Source organism: Babylonia areolata, chromosome 21, assembly GCF_041734735.1.
Source record: "Babylonia areolata isolate BAREFJ2019XMU chromosome 21, ASM4173473v1, whole genome shotgun sequence".
In the NCBI taxonomy this organism is placed as follows: domain Eukaryota; kingdom Metazoa; phylum Mollusca; class Gastropoda; order Neogastropoda; family Buccinidae; genus Babylonia; species Babylonia areolata.
In genome coordinates, this window is record NC_134896.1 from 2792969 (window position 1) to 2818900 (window position 25932).

At 42.0% G+C, this 25932-nt stretch overlaps 1 protein-coding gene across 5 annotated transcripts in view; it reads left to right on the plus strand.

Moving 5' to 3' along the window:
• Window positions 1-6673: 6673 nt before the first annotated feature.
• Window positions 6674-25932, plus strand: part of LOC143296737 (autophagy-related protein 2 homolog A-like) — a 125380-nt gene continuing 106121 nt past the window's right edge. For all 5 annotated transcript variants that reach the window (XR_013057161.1, XM_076608796.1, XM_076608799.1 and 2 more), the window contains exons 1-7: window positions 6674-6920; window positions 14345-14510; window positions 15530-15700; window positions 18786-18882; window positions 20729-20930; window positions 22321-22536; window positions 23889-23985. Coding sequence is in view for 4 of the 5 variants with exons in the window: in XM_076608796.1 (XP_076464911.1) it covers window positions 6720-6920; window positions 14345-14510; window positions 15530-15700; window positions 18786-18882; window positions 20729-20930; window positions 22321-22536; window positions 23889-23985 (1150 nt within the window). In the remaining variant the exon portion in view is untranslated. The remainder of the gene's footprint in view (window positions 6921-14344; window positions 14511-15529; window positions 15701-18785; window positions 18883-20728; window positions 20931-22320; window positions 22537-23888; window positions 23986-25932) is intronic.

A 25932-nucleotide genomic window follows, 5' to 3' on the forward strand; every position in this document is an offset into this window, starting at 1 on the left:
GATTTTTCTGACCTCCCAGGCCAACATATATGTAGACCTGCATGTGCCTGAACCCCCTTTGTGTGCATACGCACACAGAAGATAAATACGCACATAAAGATCCTGTAATCCATGTCAGCATTCAGTGAGTTACGGAAACAAGAACATACCCAGCATGCACACCCCTGAAAACAATCACTGCCACACATGGGGGTGTGGGGGTAAATAAACAAAATGGTCGTATATGTAAAATGATACATGTCTATATGAGTATGTACGTTATGAGTATATGCGTGCATGACTGAAACCTGATCGAAGGACACAGGAAACAAATGATGAGCACCTAATAGCACCTGTCTGTCGGCTATGTAAAGCCCTTAGAGCTTGGTCTCCTACAAAGGATGGGCGCAAAATAATATCATAATAACTCTGCATGTCAGGTCAGTGATAACAGCAAGCTGACAGATCCATTTGATGTGAGGACAGCGGTTAGACAGGGATGCCTCTTGTCACCCATCATTTTCATGCTGGTCATGGCTGACTGGGTCATGAAGAAGACCACCCCACGTGGGAACATGTTACTCTGATGGACCTTCACCAAGCAACTTGAACATCTGGATTTCGCCGTCAGCCTCCTCTCACACAGATGCCAAGACACACAGGACAAACAAGCTGTCTTTACAAAGAAGCAGGAGCAGACCTCAAAATAAGCACCAAGAAGGCAGAATCTGAAGAGGGCAGCCCAGAAGTGAGTCCACTGCTGCAAAGGAGTCCAACGGATTAAGTGAAATAAAGTCTTTAACTTTACACATGTTTGAACACAAGCACTCTAGCAGCAGTGCACTTTCTGTGGAGGTCATCTTTTAGTCAAAAACAAATAAGTAATCTACAGTCTGCTCCAGCAGTTCTATCCAACTGTCAGCTCCTGTCGGAATAAATTTCAGCGGAAAGATAATAAAAAGATATATATATATTTCGTAATGAGACCAACCACACATTACTTGATCACGTCATTTTCAGAAATTAGAAATATCTTTTACCATAAAGACTGTACCTCCACACATTACTTGATCACGTCATTTTCAGAAATTAGAAATATCTTTTACCATAAAGACTGTACCTCCACACATTACTTGATCACGCCATTTTCAGAAATTGGAAATATCTTTTACCATAAAGACTGCACCTTCAATAAACAGTGTTCAGACAGCTAGGGATCCCACGACAAAACTACTTCTATCCATCCCTGATAGAAATTGTCCAAAATTTAAACCCTTCACATGCGACTAGGGACAAATTCCAATCTTCTCCAATGGACAGCACGTCACCACGCCTGACATTACTGGAGTTCTGTCCCCTGAGACCTCAGCAGTGAACCATCCTTCATGGTATGCTGTGACAATGGTGAAGAGACATGACTGGAGTTCTGTGACGATGAGGAGACATGACTGGAGTTCTGTGACGATGAAGAGACATGACTGGAGTTCTGTGATGATGATGAAGAGGAGACATGACTGGAGTTCTGTGATGATGAAGAGACATGACTGGAGTTCTGTGATGATGATGAAGAGACATGACTGGAGTTCTGTGATGATGATGAAGAGACATGACTGGAGTTCTGTGATGATGAAGAGACATGACTGGAGTTCTGTGATGATGATGAAGAGGAGACATGACTGGAGTTCTGTGATGATGAAGAGACATGACTGGAGTTCTGTGACGATGAGGAGACATGACTGGAGTTCTGTGATGATGATGAGGAGACATGACTGGAGTTCTGTGATGATGAGGAGACATGACTGGAGTTCTGTGATGATGATGAAGAGACATGACTGGAGTTCTATGATGATGAGGAGACATGACTGGAGTTCTGTGATGATGATGAAGAGATATGACTGGAGTTCTGTGATGATGAGGAGACATGACTGGAGTTCTGTGATGATGAGGAGACATGACTGGAGTTCTGTGGTGATGAGGAGACATGACTGGAGTTCTGTGATGATGAGGAGACATGACTGGAGTTCTGTGATGATGATGAGGAGACATGACTGGAGTTCTGTGATGATGATGAAGAGACATGACTGGAGTTCTGTAATGATACATGACTGGAGTTCTGTGATGATGATGAGGAGACATGACTGGAGTTCTGTGATGATGAGGAGACATGACTGGAGTTCTGTGATGATGATGAAGAGACATGACTGGAGTTCTGTGATGATGATGAGGAGACATGACTGGAGTTCTGTGATGATGATGAGGAGACATGACTGGAGTTCTGTGATGATGATGAGGAGACATGACTGGAGTTCTGTGATGATGAGGAGGAGACATGACTGGAGTTCTGTGATGATGATGAAGAGACATGACTGGAGTTCTGTGATGATGAGGAGACATGACTGGAGTTCTGTGATGATGATGAAGAGACATGACTGGAGTTCTGTGATGATGAGGAGACATGACTGGAGTTCTGTGATGATGATGAGAGACATGACTGGAGTTCTGTGATGATGATGAGGAGACATGACTGGAGTTCTGTGATGATGAGGAGACATGACTGGAGTTCTGTGATGATGAGGAGACATGACTGGAGTTCTGTGATGATGAGGAGGAGACATGACTGGAGTTCTGTGATGATGAGGAGACATGACTGGAGTTCTGTGATGATGATGAGGAGACATGACTGGAGTTCTGTGATGATGATGAGGAGACATGACTGGAATTCTATGATGAGGAGACATGACTGGAGTTCTGTGATGATGAAGAGACATGACTGGAGTTCTGTGATGATGAAGAGACATGACTGGAGTTCTGTGATGATGATGAGGAGACATGACTGGAGTTCTATGATGAGGAGACATGACTGGAATTCTATGATGATGAGGAGACATGACTGGAGTTCTATGATGATGAGGAGACATGACTGGAGTTCTGTGATGATGAGGGGTCATGACTGGAGTTATGTGGTGATGAAGAGATGAGATAAGATCAGAATGACTTTATCATCTCATTAAAAAAAAACAAAAAAAACATCAGGAGCAGCAAGACAAACGTACACATTTACTAAACCCAAAAATAGTATACATTATTTAATAATAAAGAATCAATAAACATATAGGATATTCATTTAAAAAAAAGAAGAAAAAAAAAATCTTCACTCAGAATGTTGCAACTAATCATTATTAGACATGACTGGAATTCTATGATGATGAGGAGACATGACTGGAGTTCTATGATGATGAGGAGACATGACGGAAGTTCTGTGATGATGAGGGGTCATGACTGGAGTTATGTGATGATGAAGAGATGAGATAAGATCAGAATGACTTTATCATCTCATTAAAAAAACCCAAAAAACATCAGGAGCAGCAAGACAAACGTACATATTTACTAAACCCAAAAATAGTATACATTATTTAATAATAAAGAATCAATAAACATATAGGATATTCATTTTAAAAAAAGAAGAAAAAAAATATATATCTTCACTCAGAATGTTGCAACTTATCATTATTGTAAACATACTGAAAGACACCATGCAAGGTTATTATTGCATGTATTGTTTTAAATAAGATAAGATAAGATATATCGTATATTGACAGACACGAACATAGCACATTCATCCTGCACACTGTCACACATATTGAGTAAATGTTTATCAAAGAAATTTAAACAAAGTGCAACCTATCATGCATGCACTCTCACACGTTATTGCATGAAAGTGCGCGCGCGCGCACACACACACACACACATACACACACACACTGTCATACGCACACACACACACACACACACACACACACCACCACACGCATACACACGCATATTATGACACATGCACGCAATTGCATGCAAGCGCCACACACACACACACACACACACACACACACACCACACCACACCACATGCACACACATATTATGACACATGCACGCGTACATAGTTCTCAATTAAAAGGTGAATTGAACATGGTATAAAAGTCTTCTGGATTTTACTTTAAACGTTCTGTAGTGTCATCCTGATGGCAGCAGTTGATAGTACTTTGCTAAAAATATGCCATCAGTTACCTGCCTGGTTTTCTGAACCACTCGCCTTTCATACAGCTCTTGCATACTAGCTTGTCTCACTCCCACAACTTTACTGCACACACTCACAACATCATTCAAAACTCGCTTCCTTCTCACTCCCAAACTTCCATACCAGCACATAAATGAAACTGTCAGCATAGACTCAATACAACATCGATAGTAGCTCTGGAGAATCTTGGAATTTAAACCAATATTTCTCAGCTTCTGCAAACAAAATATTCTAGACTGACATTTCTTATGATTACAATCAACATTCCTGTCAAAAGCCAGATTATTGTTTAAAATAGTCCCTTATATTTTAACATATTTCTTTTGTTTTTAAAACGTTCAGATTAAGATAGTTCTCTTCACACCAGGAGCAAAACGTTTTCATTTCAGTGAAGTAAATAGTATCAGAGTTGGACAGATCTTCAATAGCGGAATCATCAGAATATTTTATAACAGGGGTTTCCTCCGTGCCTCTGCAGTCATTCGTGTATAGTGCAAACTGAACGGGATACAGCACCGTGCCTTGTGGAGCGCCAGTAGAAGTATAGTTTTGAAAAGAATGGACATGACTGGAGTAGTGTCCCCCGAGGACTCAGCATCCACCACTGTATCATTCACAGACGTACAATATACGTCACGGTATTATCAGTGTAACTTAGCTACGTCCAGACAATGAACAGTCCTTCACGAAATGCTAAGATCAAGAGACATGACTGGAAATCCAGTTTTCACTGCTGGAGAAAAAACCACAATAGTTGGAACTCCCAACCTCTGTCTCTGAGACTGAAAACCGTTTTCAACTTTTATCAAGAATCAGATGACACACCTTATTCAACTTCACCACACATGATGTGCATGAGTGGGTGCTTTTCTTTCTCAGGTGAATGGTGGTGTGTTTTGGAGTGGGGTAAAGGGTGTGTTTGCTTTTAAACTGATGATTTTGTACTTTGAAATGTACGCTTTTAGTGTATCGTGATGTATGTGACTGGCTTAAAGAGTTAGAAGTAGATTTTTAATTCTGATATGATTTTGTGAATAGTGATACATGGAGTTGTTTTATGGTTTTGTGAATAGTGATACATGGAGTTGTTTCATGGTTTTGTGAATAGTGATACATAGAGTTGTTTTATGGTTTTGTGAATAGTGATACATGGAGCTGTTTTATGGTTTTGTGAATAGTGATACGTGGAGCTGTTTTATGGTTTTGTGAATAGTGATACGTGGAGTTGTTTTAAGTATTGTGATATAATAATTAATGTGCAGTATTAAAAGGTATTTTGATATAATATGTATGATGAGAGTGTACAATCTGTGATAAGTGTGTGTGTGTGTGTGTGTGTGTGTGTGTGTGTGTGTGTGTGTGTGCGTGCGCGAGTGTGTGTGGACATAAATCAGAGCTTGAATGTTTGGTTGGCTGTCTGTTAAGGGTTATGTATGTCAGTTGTTTTTTCTTTTTCGTTTCAGTGTTTCATTGCGATTTTTAAACGTCAATTTTTACATTGAACTGGGCAGTGCAGTTGAGCATGTTTTACATTGAAAGGTGCTTTATAAATTAAATCATTATCATTATTATCTTGTCAGTCATTTTTGTCTTCTCATAACATTCACAACGGAGGTCACACAGAGTATGACTTCACAATACACAACGTGAGAGGACTTCATGCATGGCCATACATTTTTGATAAAAAACAACAACAAAAAACTTACCCAGAAAACATCAACATCAATACAGCTTAACTTATTTTCATTGTCAGAGGCATGTCCAATACAAATTTCTGACTTGAACTTGAACTTGACAGAATCAGTGTGTTGGCCTCAGTTCTGGCCTTTACACGGTCCATACGCTCGGACTGTTACTGTGGCATGCGTGGGTAGTATAATGCCTACAAACTAACAAACTGAATCGTAGACAGTTGAACTGCCTTTCCAAAAAGCGTCCAGCTTACGTTTACAAGCTTCATCCCATACCAATATTTATGTATGGTCGTATGCTTAATTTAGTTGTAAACAGTAATCCAAGTACTCCTGATGATTTACAAATCCCAGTTCTACACTGTCGCGATACCATTTCTCACAATCAGACAAGTGACCTTCCTTGCGAAAAATCATAACGGTTGTTTTATCAGGATCAGAATCAGGATTTGGGGCGTTGTTATATACAACTTAGCCATTTTTGGCTTTTCATGCCCATTCAGATTTACTCCTTTTTATTGTTGGTCAGGTCGTTGACGAGCTCAGTCAATTTATCCATCAAAGTCGTATTTCGTTTTTGTCAATAACTCGTGTTTATCAAGGCTCACAAACGATCAGCTTCTTTTAGGCTGTTAAAATATTGAGTCTTGCTCCAAAGAACGCTGACACAGGCAATCTCAACGTAATATTTTTAAGTCCTTTATATGAATACTGCAATCGCTTTGCGTTGATACAGTCAGCGTTAAAAGCCATTTCTGTACAATTTGTTTATGTTTTCCAGGAAAATCAAAGGAAAAAAATCGTCTACTCGGATTGATTGTGCAGTGTCCAGCGTGTTTCTCGACTCCTGATTGGTTGTCACCAATAACTTAAAAATCCTCATCGGCACCAGCAAGCTGACAATCCAGAGTGATTTCCCTTGCCTGTTTAGCCAAGTTGTGTTTCGAAGAATGGCGAACTAGTGTCGAAGTGATCATGAATAACTTCTTCAGTGAACGAATCCGTAATCTGAAAAGTTTTGTGAAACACTGGGCACCCGTTGTTCAAAGGTCCATTTCTTTTTTATTTGAAAAATATTTAGGCCACTACACAAAGATTACTTCGACCCAGCTAGAAATAAGTACTGGCTGGTCAAAACAAGAACTTCGTGCTCGGGATGTGGTTTTGAAACCACAGGTACGTAGATTATTTTGTGTCTGTTATTAGTTCAGCCAAAGGCATTAGTGCATGTTTCTGCTTTTTACTTTTATGAAGTTGTGTTTTAGATTTTTGTTGTTGTTGTTGATGTTTCATTGTTTACCCACATAAGCAAGTGGTCATACTGCAATGGCTGCCTGAAATTTTTGTAAACAAAGAACAGCTGTGTGGCGTACGCATGCGTTCAATTCTGGGTCAGCGTTTCGTGAACAGATGAATATATTCAAACTTCTCAGAAAGAGACAGCAGATAATGAATTGTGAGAAAACTAACCGGGGATAACTTCTGAACTGGTGTTTTTTGAATAAAGCAGGCCCAACAACGACGTAGATTTGGATAGCATAAGACGCGGTGGACTTACGCAGACATGTTAGACAACGAAGTGCCTAAAAATAACTCGGACGCTGTCTCCACCATCGGTCACAAAGTCGTGTATTCGAACTAAGAATAAGGGAACGGCTAATTTTCTGTCCCCCATCCCAGTCATATCCAAAGTTGAAACAGTTACCAACCAAATTAGTCGTTCACAAATTAAGCTCGCTGTTTACTGTTTATGGATGCGTTCCTGTTGAAGAAGGAAGAATATGTATCCCATGGGTGATCGTTAAGAAAGTCGCAGAAAAGTCACAGAAAAAAAAACGTCACAAGACTAGGTAGGAAATAAAAAGTCACAAAGACTTTACTTGCTCACATTCCATTCCTTGACCCAAATCTTGTTTTTAACTGGGGCACTACATGTGAGTAACTGTTAATTTGGCCAAACTTGATCAGGCATGTACTTAGTTCTCTCTCTCCCATCCCACTCTGATGAGATGAGTCCAGTATCAGTTAAGACAACTCAAGCTGCCTTTGTTCCCCACCCACCCCACCCTTTTTTTTTCTTTTTTTTTTGCTGGAATGATTTCAGTGGTGTGGGTTATTTATTTATTTTATAAAGTCAAGCATAGCATGTTTTCAGCTTAGAATTTTGAATTAAAAATTGTGAATGAAATCTGCTGTAAGTGTAACTTATACCATGTTTGTGTTTTATTTATTCATTTTGTTAAAAAACACACAAAAAAACGCCCCACAGAAACACGTAGATTTGGATACTTTACTACATTTAATATTGCTTGGGAATAATTTTGGAAATATTTAGGTAGATTCTCCATTCTAAATATGTATTTAAAAAACAAAACAAGACCAACAACAAAGTTCAGTTCAGTTCAGTAACTCACTGAGGCGTCACTGTGTTTGGAAAAATCTGTATATATGGATAATAATTAATATATATATATATACTACATATATATACGCTACACCACCTATATGGAGCATATGTCTGACCAGCAGCGTAACCCAACATGCTCAGTCAGGCCTTGAGGGAAAAAAGATGAAATACTGAGTTAAAACAACAACAACAGTGTTTTGTTGTTTCTGGACAGAATTATCATATTGTGGCTGTCTTTGCATGGAGTTGGTTTGGCTTCACTCAAAGTAAAATTTGTACTGATCAAACAGCGAGAGCTCTGTAGTGTAGATCAGTCTCTTGTTGATGCCACTTTCTCACTTGTATCTAGATCTCAATCCTGCAACTGACCTCCATATTAATATTATGATCATGCCCTGTCTCTGCCTCTAAAACTGGTTTTTCGTTCTTTTTTTCTTCTTAAAAGAAAGATTTCTCAGGTTTCTAACAAAATGAAGGTTACCACTGTACCAGTCAGGCTTTGCAGTGTATGAAACAAAGAAAAGAGTGTAAACTTTATGTACAGGTTTTTCTAGAGGATTGACTGATTCATTGTAGGTGTTTATAGTTATAACAAAAATTTTTGGGGGATATATGCAGTTCAACATCTGCATGTCATTGAGGCACCGTTGAATTTGAAATAGCTCTGGATGTTAACTAGGAACTGCAGAAGAGAAATCATTCACCGTGTGGCCCAGAGTACAAGAGAAAGAAGCTTCCTTTGGAAAGGGAATAAAATCCCTGTTTGACCCACTTTCTGCCTTTTCCTTCTGCTCTCTCCACTCTGCCCACCTCCATCCCCACCCCACTGTTCAGTGGTCAGTTTTCTTTCACATTGTGTAGTGATCCTCCTCTGCCTCCACTGTGAGGTGAATAGTGCTCAGTGAATAGTGAGTGAAGGGTTGCACAATCCTGTGGTGGGGGTTGAGCAAATCATGCTGTAGCTGGAGGCAGTGGGTGTGAGAATAGCTGGCTGTGTTCATACCCACACCACAGCAGCCCTTTGTCTGTGTGGTTCACTGAGGAGTTGGGTTGTCAGGAAGGCTAGCATACTGTGTCCAGACCTGTAGTATGAGCTGCATTACAGTGTTTAGTTCAAATGATGTTATATATAGACCTTGTTAGTTAGGAAACGAAAGTCAGTGAAAAGTTCAGCCCCTTCACCTTGGGACATCCGGATAAGGCAACATGGCTACTCTGTCTGCTGAAACTGAAAGTGCGCTTGAAAGTTAAAGAACCGAAAGAGTATTTAATAAAAGAATGGACAACTGATAAGTAGCTCGAAAGTTGAACTTGTTCGTCGTGCAAAGATTTTTAATTGTCGCGGAACCAGAAACAAGAAGGCGAAGTCAAGTCAGTTTCTGCTGTCACAGAGACATTTCTGCTGTCACAGCGACATAAACCTCCCGCAGATTTTTAACAACTGAGCTGAAGAAAAAAGTATCGCTCCTGTGGGTGACCCATTCATTCAGAATCTATATACATTCTTGCATTTCATATTGTTGCTACATAGTATGAGTGAGTGTGTGTGTGTGTGTTTGTGTGCACGTGCGCGTGCGCGCCTCCTAAAAACAGGTTTCAGACTTGAGAAAATGGCCACTGCTGTTCCAATGAATTTGATCTTTTTCTGGCTTTTCTATCACATGACTTTTTAATACATATTGTTGGGAGGAGAGTGTTGGAGTTGAGCATGGAAATCTGTGGGGAAATGAGTGCTGCAATTTGCCATGGAAATTGTGGAGAGAAGAGTGGTGGAGCTGTGCATAGAATTCGATTAAAGATAATCATCATCAAGACTGATTCATGTGTGTTTCATCACAGTTGCGTTGATGATTAACTGCAAGTAAAGAATGATTTCATCTTATGGTATAGCATGCGTGCATGTGTGCATACAGTACTCACTCATTCATCATTACAAGTGACATGCATTGATAAGTCTTCTCAAGACTCCCAGACATTCAGACACACCAGTCTGGTACAATCAGCTGGCCTGTTTACCCAAAATGGATATGTCTGTACTTTCACCAGGTTAGAATATGTATTTCTTTTATGGAAACCTGTAAGTTCATTGTATCTAACAACTGGGCAAAGGATTAACACATACATACCAGTTTTCTCTTTGATGCCATTTTTTAGAAACTGGTAGTGCTGTAAATTCTTAGTGTAAATATTTGCATTTATTTACATTTGCATGCCCCACCTCCCATCTTTTATTTCCTGTATTTTTAAAAAATCATATATCATTATATATATATTTCATTTGCTTATTACTTGTTGTCACTGATACTGATACTTGTCAAATCTGTACAATCAAATTTGGACTGTTTTAGTGTTTACAAAATGCACTGTAAACAGGTCTGAGTCAAACACAGACTTGAAGAAAATCTCTTTGATTAGATATTTTCTTTTATTTTTTTGTATCATTCATTCATACCTAAACGCTAAACAATGAACAATTGTCTAAACAATTTGAGTTATTTATGATGTGAGCACCATGTAGTTTTGGATATTGTGTGTGTGAGTGTGTGTGTGTGTGTGTGTGTGTGTGTGTGTGATATACATCAGTATTGAAGTGCACTGTCTACATTCACAAAGTTTTGACTTTTTTTCCCATGATCAGAAAGAAAAAACAACAAAACTCTGCAGTGAATCTTAACTGGTTTGAACCACACTGCACCCCTCCCCACACCCCTCCACCTTTCTCCCTGAAAGAGAAGAAGAAAAATCACAGCTACAGTTTTTGAAGTCTTATTTAAATGCTCCATATGATCAGTATCATTAGCAAGCAGTGGGTATAAGCTTTGGCTGTTAAAATCAAATTATCTCTTGTATATAAGTGATGCATATATTGCATATAAATCAGCATTATATCAGATAAATATAAACAGTATATAAACAGTTGCAATATTTGTTCACATCAGTATGAAAAAAAAAAATCAGGAGCATTCAAACTCCACAATTTCCAAATAGAAAGCTTAAAAAAAAATAATACACAGATAATAATCTGACTGTCTTACACAATTTGTCAATACCAATGATCCACCTGAATCAATCTGCTCTCAGCTAACACACACACACTCTACAAATTGACACCCAGTACTGTAACCCCCCTTCAGTCTAATTTTTTTGACAAAACAGTCTTCAAGGCCCTAATAAGTCATCTTTCACTGTGTCAACTGTCATCAGTGTCAGATTGGTGTACAGGGGGAAGCAAAGCTGTCAGATCATTACATATTTTCACTTCCAAATTTGTTAAATTTTGTAAAATTACTCAATTTACTGTCAGCAGCATTGGTTTCCACTGCTAATGCAGAAGTAGCAGTGTCTTCTTGGACTTGCATTCATATCTGACAACTTTGACAAAAAAAGAAAAGAATATATAATTATAGCTTGAATGTTATGACATTTGTTGTAGTTAAAGACAAACATTTTCAAACTCCATACATCCCCCCAAATGTGTCAGATCTATTCACTGCATTATGCATGTGCAGAATCTCAAGCCAGTGAGTTGTTTAAATTTGCAACAATAACTATGCTTTATCTCTCTCTCTCTGTGTAAACATTCACATTGCCTGTGGAAGTAGCAAGGATCTCACTGTCTTGGTATCATTGTTAGAGCACTTTCTGAAAATGTGCAAGCATTTCCACTTGAAAGAAGTATGTGCTGACAAATGTTGTATAGTGGAAATTCTTTGTAGTGTTTGTTTCAGGGGTACACTAGTCAGTTTTGTACTATGTACTAGATGTACATATCTGTGCTGAATAAATATCACAGCTAAGAATGTGACCAACACACACACATACACACACAAATCCATTTGATTCAAAATGTCACATATTGTGCTTGTTTTGAAGACCTTGTTTGTAAAAAGTGAAGGAATATCATTGCCACTGAGGGTGCGGTCCTTTTCAGTTCATGAACCTCGCCATGCTCTATGCAATCGGTTTGTGGCTTTTTTCCTTTGAAGTTCGAACAGCACACACAGTACTTTTTTCCACCCGTTTTCCCCAGACCCATTGTGAAGCATTTACACAAGTACAATCGACAAACTCGCAACTTTCGCTTTTAGAGACACCCCACGAATTCTCTTTCTGGTGTAATCAAGGGCAAATTACTCTAATTGTTTTTCTAACGAAGAAGGTCTATAGATACCATTACTGTTGGTGCACTGTGAAGTTTGATAGTTTTAGATCCCATTGCACAGCATGATAGTTTTTAAAGCAGTTTTAGTACAAAATCTGAAACTGAGACAACAAACAACATATAACTTTTCTTAGTTGTGTACATGTTTTTAAACTGAAAATATGCAGGGTCTGTTGCAAATTACCTTCATTTCTCTTAAAACATAATTAATTGATGTTCCCTTAGGTCTGTGACCAGTGTAGGTTTTCAAAGAGCAACATAAAGATATGTCTCTTTCAATGAAATACCCCAGTCTGTGTGATACATCGGATCATTCTGTCTCAAACCCCCTCTTTCCCCTCTTTCTCTCTCTCCCCTCCCTCCCACCCCAGTCTGTTGTGTGATACATCTATCATTCTATGTCAGTCTGTCTCAAACCCCCTCTTTCCCCTCTTTCTCTCTCTCCCCTCCCTCCCTCCTCTGTGCCCAGGACTTTCAAGCTGACCAGTCCAGAGCCCTGTGGGCATGTCCTTTTTGATTTGAAAGGATGTCAGCAGGCTGTGTGTCCAGTGTTTGTGTACTGTGATGCAATCTCCTGCTGGTCAGCTGAACTGACTTGTATTGTTGTGAAGCTCTCTCTGCCCAGGGGTCCAGTGCTGGTGGAGTTTAACAACCTATTCAGTTTTGGCTGACATCTTTAGAATCAGGTTGTTGAGGGCTGAAGTCATGCTGGGTATATGGTGGTGACAGGTGTGGTTTGAAGGGTTCTGTCCTGGACCACTGTCAGTGTTGTAGTGGCCCTGATGACTGTCAGTGTTGTAGTGGCCCTGATGACTGACTGACAGTGTTGTAATGACCCTGATGACTGATGGACAGTGTTGTAGTGGCCCCGATGACTGACTGACAGTATTGTAATGACCCTGATGACTGACTGACAGTGTTGTAATGACCCTGATGACTGACTGACAGTGTTGTAATGGCCCTGATGACTGACTGACAGTGTTGTAGTGGCCCTGATGACTGACTGACAGTGTTGTAATGGCCCTGATGACTGACTGACAGTGTTGTAATGGCCCTGATGACTGACTGACAGTGTTGTAATGGCCCTGATGACTGACTGACAGTGTTGTAATGGCCCTGATGACTGACTGACAGTGTTGTAGTGGCCCTGATGACTGACTGACAGTGTTGTAATGGCCCTGATGACTGACTGACAGTGTTGTAATGGCCCTGATGACTGACTGACCGTGTTGTAATGACCCTGATGACTGACTGACAGTGTTGTAATGACCCTGATGACTGACAGTGTTGTAATGACCCTGATGACTGACTGACAGTGTTGTAATGACCCTGATGACTGACAGTGTTGTAATGTGTGTGTGTTGCAGGCAGTGGATTCAGTGTGGTTACAGTGATGACTGACAGTGTTGTAATGGGTGTGTGTGTGTGTTGCAGGCAGTGGATTCAGTGTGGTTACAGTGATGACTGACAGTGTTGTAATGGGGGTGTGTGTGTTGCAGGCAGTGGATTCAGTGTGGTTACAGTGATGACTGACAGTGTTGTAATGGGTGTGTGTGTGTGTGTTGCAGGCAGTGGATTCAGTGTGGTTACAGTGATGACTGACAGTGTTGTAATGGGTGTGTGTGTGTTGCAGGCAGTGGATTCAGTGTGGTTACAGTGATGACTGACAGTGTTGTAATGGGGGTGTGTGTGTTGCAGGCAGTGGATTCAGTGTGGTTACAGTGATGACTGACAGTGTTGTAATGGGTGTGTGTGTGTGTTGCAGGCAGTGGATTCAGTGTGGTTACAGTGATGACTGACAGTGTTGTAATGGGGGTGTGTGTGTTGCAGGCAGTGGATTCAGTGTGGTTACAGTGATGACTGACAGTGTTGTAATGGGGGTGTGTGTGTGTTGCAGGCAGTGGATTCAGTGTGGTTACAGTGATGACTGACAGTGTTGTAATGGGGGTGTGTGTGTTGCAGGCAGTGGATTCAGTGTGGTTACAGTGATGACTGACAGTGTTGTAAGGTGTGTGTGTGTGTGTGTTGCAGGCAGTGAACGCTGCCCTTGAGGATGTGCCATGTGAACTGTCTGAGGGCTACATAGGGTCCCTTTTGGCCACTATCCCCTGGCTGGAGGTCAGCACAGCCCCCACAGTCATCCACATCAAGGATGTCGACCTCACCCTGCACCCAAAGGCGCCCACACTCAAAGCTGGTCGGTGCTCACACACACACTGCAGTCTGCTGCTATGTGTGTCTTGTTCACACTCATGTTGGTGCCTAGGACCTACCTTTGTTTCTGATGTTTTCACATTTGATCCAGTTTCTCATTTTGTGTGTGTTTCTTATTGTGTTGTGTCTAACATGGACTTTGATGGTAAAATCCAATTGCTATATGTTGCTGGTTATCTTTTATTTCAATTTAGTTTAGTTACACATTTTTAATTAAATGTTTGGTCAGGAAAGGGTCGTAATGTTTTTTGAAAAAATCAGTGTTGGTGTCATCTGTGCAGTGATGTGGGTATGAAATGCTGAATTTCACAGTCCCAGCAAAGATGTCCCTGTTCAGAGTGTTTGACAAAAGATGTTTGTAATTCCTTGGGACAGCTTGAATGCCTCTGATGCTTTTGCAGGGAAAGTTCAATATAGCAAACAAGAAAAAGCATGTCCATACTAACGTAGTTATCACACACTGAGAAAAACATCTACTGTTGTGCCTTCTCTAGGCGACATACAAACAGTTTAAAATAGTTTTGTTTGTGTGTGTGTGTGTTGGATAAAAAGTTGACGACTCTCCTGTATTTTCTTCTTTTTTGTTTTGTTTTTGAATTCAGCTTCTCTGGATTAGGTTCTGATCACTGACCAGTTCTTTTTCTTTTTACTTTCTTTCTCACTTGACTGTACCCAGGTAGGCAGTCTGTTGTGCATGTTTGTAAAGCACTTTGAGCTTGGTCTCTGATGGAGGATGTGGGCTTTATAAGTATCCATATCAGTCTTTGTTAAACAGCAGATTGCCGAGTGTTGATTGAAGGGTGTGGTATGGTGTTGTGCTGTACAGCCCATGACTGAAGGCTGTGTTGTGCTGTACAGCCCATGACTGAAGGCTGTGTTGTGCTGTACAGCTCATGATTGAAGGCTGTGTTGTACTGTACAGCCCATGATTGAAGGCTGTGTTTTGGTGTTTTGCTGTACAGCCCATGATTGAAGGCTGTGTTTTGGTGTTTTGCTGTACAGCCCAGCTGCTGGAGGCTATGTCGGCCTCCATGATGAATTCCATGGACGCCAGTCTGCGCTTTGCAGAGCAGACGGTGAATGAAGAGGTGTCAGGTGACAAAGACCAGGACCACTGTGATGTCACTGCCAAGAGCAAGGCCGTCACCTGGATGGCAGAGCTGATTGAGAAAAGTAAGCACCAGTAACATCAACAACAAACAACTCACATAAACACACACATGCACCTGCGCGCACACACAACCATGCATGCACATGCACACACACACACACACACACACAGACACACATGATGTTAAGACGAAAGAAAAGAATGTACACAAATGATCTTGCGAATAAAATCAGTGACGTCCTTTATAAAGATCCGAACACCGCTTGGAAAACATTAAAAAGTTTACAAACTGCAGGCGAGAATGCCATACACAAATATCAGTTGAATACATCCATATGGATTTCACAGCTGGAAAAGCTCATTGGCAAAGATGTGAATATAGAAGAAAAACAAAGGCAAAAAATCAGAAACAAACTTAAAAAGAGTCAAACAGATGAGAGTCTGCTTTCAAATTAAATATCAACTGAACAATATCAAAAAAAAAAAAATGAAGAAAGTGTGCAAGCATAAAAAAAAGTAATAAATCACCAGGATTGGATGGTATTACAAACGGAAAGGTCAAAACAAGTCTTCCAATAACTATCCATATCATTCAAAAAATGTTTAACATTATGATTATTTTCGTGCTAGGTATATATCCAGAATGTTGGAAAAATGGTTTAAACATTCCATTGTAGAAAAATGGGAACCCGGGAGATCCAAATAATTATAGGGGAATAACCTTAACCAATACCTTGGGAAAAGTATTCTGCACAATATTAAATAATCGAATGACTGAGTACCTAGAACAAGGTGAACGCCTAACAAAGGAACAAATTGGATTTCGGAAACACTACAGAACAACTGATCAAATCTTCATTCAAAAAAAAATCATTAATGAAGTATTAAAAGTAAAAAATGTTTATTATATGGTGGTTTTGTGGATTTTAAAAAGCCTTTGATAATGTTTGGCATGATGCCTTGTTCCTAAAGTTGAAAAGAATGGGCATAACTAGTAAATGCTTTGATATTATAATTAAAGACGTATGATAATTCCAAAATTCAAATAAATTCATATGAAGGTCTCAGCACAGAAATAACTCTATAGAAGGGTGTACAATAGGGCAGTACACTAAGCCCAACTTTATTTGATATTTTTATAAATGATATTGTAAAATATGTGGAAAGTAACGATTCTCCGAAATTCAATACTGTTTCACCCAGCAATGTACCATGTTTACTTTATGCTGATGATCTGGTTATTCTGTCTTTAACAAGAAAAGGACTGCAATAAAAATTACATAATTTGAACACAAATTGCCATAGTTGGGAATTAAAAATTAATAGAGAAAAAGCGAAAGTGGTAATCTATACAAGATCTGACCCAAAAATACCAATGTATTTTTACTGTTGGGAAGATATAATACAAACAGCAGAAGAATATAAATATTTAGGAGTTATATTCCACAAAAGTGGAAGCCTGATAAGAGCATGGGAACACCTAACAAAACAAGCAAACAAAGCATTGCATACTCTACGAAGAACATTAAAAAAAATATCAACATCAATCCAGGTACCATATCTAAACTGTATGATACTTTGATAACGCCAATATCGATTTATGGGGCGGAGGTATAGTTACCTTACCAAGTCAAACTGGATGATTCTTTCGATTTAGCACATTTTGACGACTGCTTATCAAATAAGTTTCCACATGAAAAATTACACATTAAATTCTGTAAGCAAATACTTGGAGTACACAAAACAGCTATGGTGCTTCCTGTGTTAGGTGAATTGGGCAGATTCCCAATAAGTTTAAAGATGATATGCCAAATTATTACATGTTTGATTCACATAATTCAGTAACCAGAAACTTCCCTCATCAACAAATTATATAAGTCCATGTACCAACAGGAAAATACAACTTTCTCATAGTTGATACTTGTTATAAAGATACTCAAAATTATAGGCCTTGATCATATTTGGAAAAACCAATTCACATTCAGAGTACATAGACTGAAATATGTGGTATATCAAAAATTAGAAAGAAAAAAAAGAAGAATATATCAAACACTGGCAAGATAGAATAGAAAAAACATTAAAGCTAAAATTTTACAATACGATTGTAGCAGAGTACAAAACTGAAACCTATCTTTTAAATATATCGGATACAAAACGCAGACAAGCTTTAACAAAACTCAGAATATGCACGCATGACCTAAAGATTAAGAAGGGTAGATATTTAAATATTCCACAAGAAGACAGATTGTGCAGCAAGTGCAACATACTGGAAGACGAAATCCGTCTTGAGGCAACAATTTTTAAAAGATATTCAAAATTTGAATAACACAGGAAATATTCCCAGTCAGGTGATGCTAACAGATGATTAATATATACAAACAAGATTAGGAAAATTTGTTGATGAATGCTGTTGCAATTTATTGCATTAATTGATTGATTAATTAATTGTGTATTTTTCATTCATTCATTCATTCATTCAATTACCATTGCACTTGTGTCTTATAAACCTTAAGGTTTCATGACAATAAAATCTATTGTATTGTTTTGTATTGTATTCACCCAGGCACACACGCACATGTGTACATGTGCACACAGAATTTGGGTGGAAGTCATTTACTGTAAAAGTAATTGTCATACTCCATGGTCACACATCACTCCATTCGTTCAGAAGGCGCACCAATAGACAGACAAAACTTTTTATAACGTTCCCTCTGTTTATAATTATGTTCAGTATATCATCTTAATCCATTCCAGGCACACACACAATCTTTCAAAAAAAAAAAAAAAAACCAAACAAAAAAACAAAACAAACAAAAATAACCTCCTAAGACTTGAGATAAACTATCTGCCCATTAAATCAATTAGCTCCTCTTCTGGCGGTCTCTTTAAGCGGCTCAATAATTGTGACTGGACCCTCCTGGTCCCATTTCGTTCAGACACAGCAAGTGACAACATTTCCGACTGACCCCTCCAGCCTCAGTTATTGAGCAAGCAGCTCTAGTGACCTCTTGCGGACCCAGTACTACTGAACGTAGACTGGCATTTGGTATTGCTTGATTTGTGATGTAATGAATTGATGTGTAGCAGTGTATGTGGTGGTTATCAACATGATTTAATGTGTGTAACATGATTTGATGTGTGTTGCAGTCAAGACCATGGTGCATGTGGTGGCAGAGAATGTCACCATACGACTAGAGGTACAAGAGGACAAGCAGTCAATTGGGCTGGAAATCCACTTTGACAGGTACCTTATGTGTCGGTGTTATGTCTTTTTGACAGGTACCTCATGTGTCTGTGTCATGTCTTTTGATACCTCATCTGTATGTCATAGGTTCCTTATGTGTTGCTGTTAGTATCTTTTTGACAGGTACCTTATGTGTCCGTGTCTTTTTGACAGGTACCATATGTGTCAGTGTCTTTTTGACAGGTACCTTATGTGTCACTGTCAGTGTCTTTTTGACAGGTACCTCATCTGTCTGTGTCATGTCTTTTTGACAGGTACCTTATGTGTCTTTGTCATTGTCTTTTTGACAGGTACCTATTGTGTCTGTATCATGTCTTTTTGACAGGTACCTCATCTGTCTGTGTTAGTGTCTTTTTGACAGGTACCTTATGTGTCACTGTCAGTGACTTTTGGACAGGTACCTTATGTGTCTGTGCCAGTGTCTTTTGGACAGGCATTCCATGTGTGGCTGTCAGTGTCTTTTTGACAGGTATTTTATCTGTCTGTATCATGTCTTTTTGACAGGTACCTCATGTCACTGTCAGTGTCTTATTGACAGGTACCTCATCTGTCTGTGTCATGTCTTATTGACAGGTACCATATGTGTCTGTCATGTCTTTCTGACAGTACCTTATGTGTCACTGTCAGTGTCTTTTTGACAGGTACCTCATGTGTCACTGTCAGTGACTTTTGAACAGGTACCTTATGTTTCTGTGTCATGTCTTTTTGACAGGTACCTTGTGTGTCCGTGTCTTTTTGACAGGTACCATATGTGTCAGTCTTTGACAGTGTCTTATTGACAGCTACCTTATGTGTTTGTGTCAGTGTCTTATTGACAGGTACCTCATCTGTCTGTTTCATGTCTTTTTGACAGGGTCCTTATGTGTCTGTGTCAGTGTCTTTTTGACAGGTACTTTTTGTGTCTGTGTCAGTGTCTTTTTGACAGGTACCTTATGTGACTTTGTCAGTGTCTTATTGACAGGTACCTTATGTGTCTGTGTCAGTGTCTTATTGACAGGTACCTTTTGTGTCTGTGTCATGTCTTATTGACAGGTACCTTATGTGTCTGTGTCATGTCTTATTGACAGGTACCTTATGTGTCTGTGTCATGTCTTTTTGACAGTACCTTATGTGTCTGTGTCAGTGTCTTTTTGACAGTACCTTATGTGACTTTGTCAGTGTCTTATTGACAGGTACCTTATGTGTCTGTGTCATGTCTTTTTGACAGGTACCTTATGTGTCTGTGTCATGTCGTTTTGACGGGTACCTTATGTGACTTTGTCAGTGTCTTATTGACAGGTACCTTATGTGTCTGTGTCATGTCTTTTTGACAGTACCTTATGTGTCTGTGTCAGTGTCTTTTTGACGGGTACCTTATGTGACTTTGTCAGTGTCTTATTGACAGGTACCTTATGTGTCTGTGTCAGTGTCTTTTTGACAGTACCTTATGTGTCTGTGTCAGTGTCTTTTTGACAGGTACCTCATACAAGTGCAAGAAGGTGTTCAAATGTCTAAAACTAAAAGTGTCTAAAAGTAGATTTGAATAGTCCTGTTTGGTGTAAGTGACAGACTGAAAGAGTGGTATGGAGTCCTGTTCAGCACATGTGACAGACTGAAAGAGTGGTATGGAGTCCTGTTTAGCACATGTGACAGACTGAAAGAGTGGTATGGAGTCCAATTCAGTGCCAGTGACAGACTAAAAGCACATCTGAATGATTTTGTTGTTGTACCATTGAAGGAAAACTGAATGTAGTCCAGACAGACTGAAAGAAGAGAGTCCCATGAAGATAAGTGGAGCAGGAACAAGAGATGGAGAGCAACAGCTGAAGCGACTGAGGAACTTGTATTCTCTGTGTGATGCTTGCAGGCTGGAGATGTTTGACGATGAAGTGCTGAAGGCCAGAGAGGGGTCAGAGGGCAAGAACGACGGTGAGGCCAGTGGGAGTCCGATGGGGGCCTGGCTGACCAAGAACGTGCAGGTGATAGGGTTGAGCATCACGCTGGACGACCAACCCACGCCCTGCTCCCCTGAGGCTACGGCCCACTCGGCCACCACCTCCCACCCTGACGTGAGCACTCTTTGCATGGTGGACTTTGCTGTTGTTATTTTTTTTTCTCATTCCTTTTTTGGTTTTGTTTTGACATAGCTGTTTACAGTGCTGTCTCTTTACCCTTTGCCTGTGTGTGTCCAGCTGAGGAGGGGGAGGGGGCGATGATGGAGGTGTGTGTGTGTGTGTGTGTGTGTGTGTGTGTGTCCAGCTGTTTGTGTCAGTTCTGGAGGAGGGGGAGGGGGCGATGATGGAGGTGTGTGTGTGTGTGTGTGTGTGTGTCCAGCTGTTTGTGTCAGTCCTGGAGGAGGGGGAAGGGTGTGTGTGTGTGTGTGTGTGTGTGTGTGTGTGTGTGTGTGTGTGTAGCTGTTTGTGTCAGTCCTGGAGGAGGGGGAAGGGCATGTGTGTTTGTGTGTGTGTGTGTGTATGTTTGTGTGTGTGTGTGTGTGTATGTGTGTGTGTGTGTGTGTGTGTGTGTGTGTGTATAGCTGTTTGTGTCAGTCCTGGAGGAGGGGGAGGGGGTGATGATGGAGGTTTGTGTGTGTGTGTGTCCAGCTGTTTGTGTCAGTCCTGGAGGAGGGGGAAGGGCATGTGTGTGTGTGTGTGTGTGTGTGTGTGTGTGTGTGTAGCTGTTTGTGTCAGTCCTGGAGGAGGGGGAAGGGTGTGTGTGTGTGTGTGTGTGTAGCTGTTTGTGTCAGTCCTGGAGGAGGGGGAAGGGCATGTGTGTTTGTGTGTGTGTGTGTGTGTATGTTTGTGTGTGTGTGTGTGTGTGTGTGTGTGTATAGCTGTTTGTGTCAGTCCTGGAGGAGGGGGAGGGGGTGATGATGGAGGTTTGTGTGTGTGTGTGTGTGTGTCCAGCTGTTTGTGTCAGTCCTGGAGGAGGGGGAAGGGCATGTGTGTTTGTGTGTGTGTGTGTAGGTGTGTGTGTATGTTTGTGTGTGTGTGTGTGTGTGTGTGTGTGTGTAGCTGTTTGTGTCAGTCCTGGAGGAGGGGGAAGGATGTGTGTGTGTGTGTATGTTTGTGTGTGTGTGTGTGTGTGTGTGTGTGTGTGTGTGTGTGTGTGTAGCTGTTTGTGTCAGCCCTGGAGGAGGGGGAGGGGGTGATGATGGAGGTGTGTGTGTGTGTGTGTCCAGCTGTTTGTGTCAGCCCTGGAGGAGGGGGAGGGGGTGATGATGGAGGTGTGTGTGTGTGTGTGTGTGTGTGTGTCCAGCTGTTTGTGTCAGCCCTGGAGGAGGGGGAGGGGGTGATGATGGAGGTGTGTGTGTGTGTGTGTGTGTCCAGCTGTTTGTGTCAGCCCTGGAGGAGGGGGAGGGGGTGATGATGGAGGTGTGTGTGTGTGTGTCCAGCTGTTTGTGTCAGCCCTGGAGGAGGGGGAGGGGGTGATGATGGAGGTGTGTGTGTGTGTGTCCAGCTGTTTGTGTCAGCCCTGGAGGAGGCCATGGAGGGGGAGGGGGGTGTGGACTCTCACCAGGAGGACGGTGACCCTCCCCAGGACCCTGCTCAGGACCCAGCCCAGGACCCTGCCCAGGACGGGCTGCAGGTGGTGCCAGTCCCCATCGCCATGGTGGCCGGCAGATCCGACATCAAGATCAGGATCAAGAGCAGAGAATCGGTGGAAGGCCCCAAAGTAAGCACCTGCTTTGATTGCCAGTGATTGTCAAAGCTTCCTTTTTGGATAGTGCTCTTTTTCTTTATAAACTGATCTTCTTTTTTTTCAAACCAAGTGGTAGTTAGACTTAAGTCTTTTATCAGGACAAAATTAATATACTGGAATTTTTTTTGTTTTGTTTTTTTCTTTTTGTTGTTTTTGTTTCTGAGCCAAGTGTCAAGATGTGACATGTCAGTGAGTGAAGAGAGAAAAATACTGAAATGTTCTGGTACATTAGAGATGGAAATGAGCCGCTGAATTTGGAATCATGCAAAGTGGTCCATTCTTAATCAGCTTTTCAAGTTTTTGTATTGCAGTCATCAAACTGAATTTGAAAACAATGAAGGGTGGATTTTTTGTATGCTTTGTTCAGTGCTGACACTGTAAACCTTTGAAGAGCTGTGCCTGAATGCAGTGGGAGAATGCAGGTTTTCTCTTTTGTGTTCTTCAGATGCTAAAACATGAATTGATAAAGAATGAAGATTGTTAACCTCTTCTGCCACAGAAAATAAAAAGGTATATGTACACTTGCAAATGTTTGTTCACGGCATTGGCAAAATTATTAATGTGAGAGAATATTAACTCACTCCGGACGATGGAACGCTATAGCATTCCTGACGTAAACTAGCATTCCAGACAACGGAACGCTATAGCAGTTTTGACAAATAAAATTTTTTCCACATTTTCCTCATGAGGTAGCATAACAATTGCAGCTACACTAGGCATTGCGAACGTGTCAAGGGTCAAATGGAAAGTTTCTTCATGAGATTTCTTAACAACACACTTCACAGTGAGCCAGTGAGTTCAGGACCCCACACGACAAGCTAATCTGCATATGTATCGAAAATGGCATCGCAGGTGATACAAGTGGAAATCTTGGGAGCAAACTAGATCATGACAGTGGCGTTTCCTGCTGCTGAATTGATTGAAATGCTTCAAACTGAAGGTTTCGATATCGACGAGGTGATGAAGATGTTGAATAAAGTATCTGCAGTGAAGAAAGCAACCAGTGAGAAGGTACTGACAGTGACTCAGCTTCTGAGAGCAGTGAAGAGGGAGGGGGGTGGGCGTTCACATCAATGTGAGGAGAGGGGTCAGTGGGTCAGGTACAGTGAGTTTCATTCAGTTACTTTATGCTTTGTATTTTTTGTGATTTTTTTTTGTCTGAGTGATGATGGTGTATAGTAGGGTGGTTCATATCGAGATATACATGTACATGTAAGAGTGTGCATACTCACTTGCATGTTCAGTGTCTTATACTCTGTGTGTGTGTGTGTAGACATGTATGTGATGTGTGTGGTGAATACAGTGATGGCTGTTTTTCCCCCCAGTTTGACGTGTCCACACACCTGGGAGCATTTCACGCCCTGCTGTCTCCCAAACAGCTGGAGTTCCTGATAAAGATCTTGTCAGCATACGCAATGCCACGTTAGTACTGTCTGTCCTGTGTACTGTGGGGTGTGGGGGTGAGAGTACTGTCTGTAGTGTGGGGTGTGGGGGTGAGAGTACTGTCTGTACTGTGGGGTGTGGGGGTGGGAGTACTGTCCTGTGTACTGTGGGGTGTGGGGGTGAGAGTACTGTCCTGTGGGGTGTGGGGGTGAGAGTACTGTCTGTACTGTGGGGTGTGGGGGTGGGAGTATTGTCCTGTGTACTGTGGGGTGTGGGGGTGAGAGTACTGTCCTGTGTACTGTGGGGTGTGGGGGTGAGAGTACTGTCTGTACTGTGGGGTGTGGGGGTGAGAGTACTGTCTGTACTGTGGGGTGTGGGGGTGAGAGTACTGTCTGTACTGTGGGGTGTGGGGGTGAGAGTACTGTGTGTACTGTGGGGTGTGGGGGTGGGAGTATTGTCCTGTGTACTGTGGGGTGTGGGGGTGAGAGTACTGTCCTGTGTACTGTGGGGTGTGGGGGTGAGAGTACTGTGTGTACTGTGGGGTGTGGGGGTGAGAGTACTGTGTGTACTGTGGGGTGTGGGGGTGAGAGTACTGTCTGTACTGTGGGGTGTGGGGGTGAGAGTACTGTGTGTACTGTGGGGTGTGGGGGTGAGAGTACTGTCTGTACTGTGGGGTGTGGGGGTGAGAGTACTGTCTGTACTGTGGGGTGTGGGGGTGGGAGTATTGTCCTGTGTACTGTGGGGTGTGGGGGTGAGAGTACTGTCCTGTGTACTGTGGGGTGTGGGGGTGAGAGTACTGTGTGTACTGTGGGGTGTGGGGGTGAGAGTACTGTCTGTACTGTGGGGTGTGGGGGTGAGAGTACTGTCTGTACTGTGGGGTGTGGGGGTGGGAGTACTGTCCTGTGTACTGTGGGGTGTGGGGGTGAGAGTACTGTCCTGTGTACTGTGGGGTGTGGGGGTGAGAGTACTGTCTGTACTGTGGGGTGTGGGGGTGAGAGTACTGTCTGTACTGTGGGGTGTGGGAGTGAGAGTACTGTGTGTACTGTGGGGTGTGGGGGTGAGAGTACTGTCTGTACTGTGGGGTGTGGGGGTGAGAGTACTGTCTGTACTGTGGGGTGTGGGAGTGAGAGTACTGTGTGTACTGTGGGGTGTGGGGGTGAGAGTACTGTCTGTACTGTGGGGTGTGGGGGTGAGAGTACTGTCTGTACTGTGGGGTGTGGGGGTGGGAGTACTGTCCTGTGTACTGTGGGGTGTGGGGGTGGGAGTATTGTCCTGTGTACTGTGGGGTGTGGGGGTGAGAGTACTGTGTGTACTGTGGGGTGTGGGGGTGAGAGTACTGTGTGTACTGTGGGGTGTGGGGGTGGGAGTACTGTCCTGTGTACTGTGGGGTGTGGGGGTGGGAGTATTGTCCTGTGTACTGTGGGGTGTGGAGGTGAGAGTACTGTGTGTACTGTGGGGTGTGGGGGTGAGAGTACTGTGTGTACTGTGGGGTGTGGGGGTGAGAGTACTGTGTGTACTGTGGGGTGTGGGGGTGGGAGTATTGTCCTGTGTACTGTGGGGTGTGGGGGTGAGAGTACTGTCCTGTGTACTGTGGGGTGTGGGGGTGAGAGTACTGAGGGGTGTGGGGGTGAGAGTACTGTGTGTACTGTGGGGTGTGGGGGTGAGAGTACTGTGTGTACTGTGGGGTGTGGGGGTGGGAGTACTGTCCTGTGTACTGTGGGGTGTGGGGGTGGGAGTACTGTCCTGTGTACTGTGGGGTGTGGGGGTGAGAGTACTGTCTGTACTGTGGGGTGTGGGGGTGAGAGTACTGTGTGTACTGTGGGGTGTGGGGGTGGGAGTACTGTCCTTTGTACTGTGGGGTGTGGGGGTGGGAGTACTGTCCTGTGTACTGTGGGGTGTGGGGGTGGGAGTACTGTCCTGTGTACTGTGGGGTGTGGGGGTGGGAGTATTGTCCTGTGTACTGTGGGGTGTGGGGGTGAGAGTACT